Genomic DNA, 3,954 nt, shown 5'->3' on the forward strand with positions numbered 1-3,954 from the left:
CCTGGCCTTTGGGCACTGCAGGGATCCAGGGGCAGCCCCAGCTGCTCTGGCAATTCCATGCCAGCCCCTGCCCACCCTGCCAGGGAACAATTCCTTCCCAAGATCCCATCCAGCCCTGCCCTCTGGCACTGGGAATCCCTTTCATTCAAAGCCCTGGCGCTTCCCCTCTGCAGAATCCCCCGGGGAGTTCGGGATCGAAGCTCACCGGGGTGGGCGTAACCCCCCTCCATGATCCTCAGTCCCGGTTTTCCTCAGTCCCGGTTTTCCTCAATCCCGGTTTTCCTCAGTCCCGGTTTCCCTGCTCTTCCCGCAGATCCGGCCTCACATCGCCACCCTGCGCAAGTACACCTACGGCAAGCACATCCTGGCCAAGCTGGAGAAATACTACATGAAAAACGGCGTGGATTTGGGGCCCATCTGCGGCCCCCCCAACGGCATCATCTGAGGAGGGGACACCCCCGGAGCCACTCCAGGATCCAGGAATCCATCCCAGGAATCCATCCCAGAATCCATCCCAGAACCCACCCACACCACCCGCGACGGTTCTAAAAAACAACAAAACAACAAAAACAAACCCACAAAAAACAAACCAAGAAAAGCAGAAAAAAACAAAAAAAAAACAACAACAGAAAAAAGAGAAGCCTTTGTAAATTTCTTTAATTTTATTATGCATAACATGTACTAATTATTTTTTTTAATTAACTAATTGCCCTGCTGTTTTACTGGTGTATAGAATTCTTGTACATAGGTCTCAGATGTACATGGAAGGCCACATTTTTGTTCACTGTTGTATCTATAATTCCAAATGTGGAGACTTTCAGGGTGGTTGGTTTGAAAACAACAAACAAACAATACAAAAAAAAACCCCCGTTTTTAATTCATCATTTTTTGCAAATACCTTTTTTTGGGGTTGTTTTTTTTTCCTCCTTTTAAGCCCAAAAATGAGCGAGAAGTTGGGATTTTAGTTCAGTGGTAGAAATGCTGAAAAGAGAAGAATTCAGCTTGCTAAAGTTTGGTTTTAAAGACACCAAAATACAATTTTTGGGACTTTTTAATGGCTTTATTTCTATTTTATTTGTGACTCTGACATGCTGGAGGAGGGAGCTTGGCTGGCGTTTCGAGAAAACACCCAGAGATGATTTTAAAGGGGAGGATTTGGGGGGGACTTTTTTACTGCCCCGCTCCTCTGTTCACCTGGAGAGACACAATTTGATTATTTAGCATGAGGAAAAACAAAAAAAAAAAAATCCAACTCGGCTTTGGTCTTGCTTCTATAAATATATAGTGTATACTTGGTGTAGACTTTACATATATAAAAATTTGTAGTATTTTCTTGTTTTGATGTCTGATCTGTATCTATAATGTACCCTAGTAGTGGAACATACTTCTGACTGTACAATTGTACATTTGTAAACCTCTGTAATGTAAATGTGGAGAAGTTTGAATCGACATAAAAACCCGTTTTTTGGTAAGAAAACAGGAAAAAAAAAAGAATTAGCAAAAACCTGTGCATTTCAGTGTATATTCACACCTTTTATGGTCGTAGCATATAGTGTTGTATATTGTAAATTGTAATTTCAACCAGAAGTAAATTTTTTCTTTTGAAGGAAATGTTCTCTTTATACAGCCTAGTTAATGTTTAAAAACAAAAAAGGAAGAAAAATAACTGCTTGGTTTTATTTGTCACCTAGTTGGACGGTAGAGATCCTTTCTAAATGTTCTACAGACCTGATTCAGTTCCAAATAGTGGTTTTTTTGAATCTTACAAAGTAATGTTTTGCTTCTTTTGTGACAGTAAGAAACAAAAAAGTGCAGAAGTACAGCCCCCCCCTAGTTTTCCTTACAATCAGAGTCCCTTTTCACCTTGTAAAGTGTGAATCACCTCCCCCTTTTTTGTACAGAAGATGAACTGTATTTTGCATTTTGTCTACTTGTAAGTGAATGTAACATACTGTCAATTTTCCTCGTTTGAATATAGAATTGTAACACTACACGGTGTACATTTACAGAGCCTTGTGTATATTTCCAATGAACTTTTTTGCAAGCACACTTGTAACCATATGTGTATAATTAACAAACCTGTGTATGCTTATGCCTGGGCGACTATTTTTTGTAACTCTTGTGTAGATTGTCTCTAAACAACGTGTGATCTTTATTTTGAAAAATACAGAACTTTGGAATCTGGCTCTGGGCTCCGTGGAGTGCTCAGTTGGGAATTTGGGGGCAGTCCAGGGGCAGAGGAGGGCTGGAGCCGTGATTTTCATGGAATGTTGGAGTGCGGAGCTTCCATCCAGGAGCGGGGCACTGGGAAGGGCTGGAGCTGTGCCGGAGGGTTGGGATGGAGAGCAGGGAAAGGTTCCTCATCCTGAACGGGTTCCCCAGGGCACAGGGACGGGGGGATTCTCCTGAGACCCCACGTGCAGAGCTGCCCCAGCCCTGGAGCCTCCAACGGTTTGGAGCTGCTGGGGAGAGTCCAGAGGAGCCCCCGGAGCTGCTCCAGGGCTGGGAGAGCTGGGGGTGCTCAGCTGGAGAGGAGAAGGCTCCAGGGAGAGCTGCGAGCCCCTTGCAGGGCCTGAAGGGGCTCCAGGAGAGCTGCAGAGGGACTGGGGACAAGGGATTCAGGGCCAGGAGCCAGGCAATGGCTTCCCAGTGCCAGAGGGCAGGGCTGGGTGGGATCTTGGGCAGGAATTGTTCCCTGGTGCTTCTCATCTCGTGATTGCTTTTTGTCCTCCCCTCCCTCCACGCTGGTCCTGGTTCCACCCCCCCTCACCTGCTGCCCCCATGATGTCCCGGTGTCCTTTACTCCCCCAATCCCCTCTTTAGGGAAGCTCCAGCTCCCCGCTTTGTCCCCTGCGTGAGCAGAACCCCAAAATCGGCCTCTCCTTCCCTCCAGCTTTCCCCCGTTTGCAGCATCCAGGACCTTCCCTGTCCCCGTGCTGCACTTTGGTGCATTTAAAAACCCTTTCCCAGAGGGACATTTGGGGAATCCCGATGAATCCGGGAACTTGTGCAAGATGTGGCAAAGTGATGGAGGGGAAGAAAATCCCCATTTTACAGGAAATTACTTACTTTGGCTGAGCACTTGGAAAGGGTCAGGTTTTGTAGCCTGGACTCTTCCCACGCCCCATTCCTGACCCTCAGTAGGGCCCAGCACCCCCGGGACCCCACACTGGGATTGATCTGGGATCTCAGACTGGGATTGATCTGGGATCTCAGACTGGGGTTGATGTGGGATCTCAGACTGGGATTGATGTGGGATCTCAGACTGGGATTGATGTGGGACCCCTCACTGGGGTTGGTCTGGTAGCCCAGACTGGGATTGATGTGGGACCCCACACTGAGGTTGATCTGGGATCTCAGACTGGGATTGATGTGGGACCCCGCACTGGGATTGATGCGGGATCCCGCACTGGGATTGATGTGGGATCTCAGACTGGGATTGATGCGGGACCCCGCACTGGGATTGATGTGGGACCCCGCACTGGGATTGATCTGGGATCCCGCACTGGGGTTGGTCTGGTAGCCCAGACTGGGGTTGATCTCTTCCCCCCCCCGTCGATGTTAAATTCCCCAGGAGCTGATTTGGGCTTTGGCCCCGTTTCTGGCCCGGCTCTGAAGCCACCCTGTGCCCCCGCATCGCCCCGAGCCACCGAGGGCACGGGAACTCGTCCTTTGGGATTTTAGAGCTCTCAGAACTCTTTGGGGGTCTCATTTATCTGGTGGTGCTCGTGGAGCTCAGCCAGCAGCACCTGGCTGCAGGTCTGGGGACAAACACAGTGAAAAGAAGGGATAGAAATCTAATTTTAATGTTTAATTTAGCACTGAGGGTTTAATTCGGGCTAGAGAGGAAGGGGAGCGTGCCCAGGCTCTGTTTGTTCCCCCAGACTGCTGCGGGTCCGGGCTCAGCCCTGGGCACCCTTCTCACCCCGAGGTGCTGGGAGTGGGATCGGCTCT

The 3,954-nt window shown here is 48.8% G+C and overlaps 1 protein-coding gene across 1 annotated transcript in view; it reads left to right on the forward strand.

Annotated features, from left to right (window-relative positions):
• Nucleotides 1–2,185, forward strand: part of PUM1 (pumilio RNA binding family member 1) — a 73,179-nt gene extending 70,994 nt beyond the window's left edge. Inside the window, exon 22 of the mRNA XM_017743731.1 lies at nucleotides 314–2,185. Coding sequence (XP_017599220.1) covers nucleotides 314–445 — 132 coding nt within the window. The 3' untranslated portion in view covers nucleotides 446–2,185. The remainder of the gene's footprint in view (nucleotides 1–313) is intronic.
• Nucleotides 2,186–3,954: the final 1,769 nt, after the last annotated feature.

Source organism: Corvus brachyrhynchos, unplaced genomic scaffold, assembly GCF_000691975.1.
Source record: "Corvus brachyrhynchos isolate BGI_N302 unplaced genomic scaffold, ASM69197v1 scaffold580, whole genome shotgun sequence".
Lineage (NCBI taxonomy): Eukaryota > Metazoa > Chordata > Aves > Passeriformes > Corvidae > Corvus > Corvus brachyrhynchos.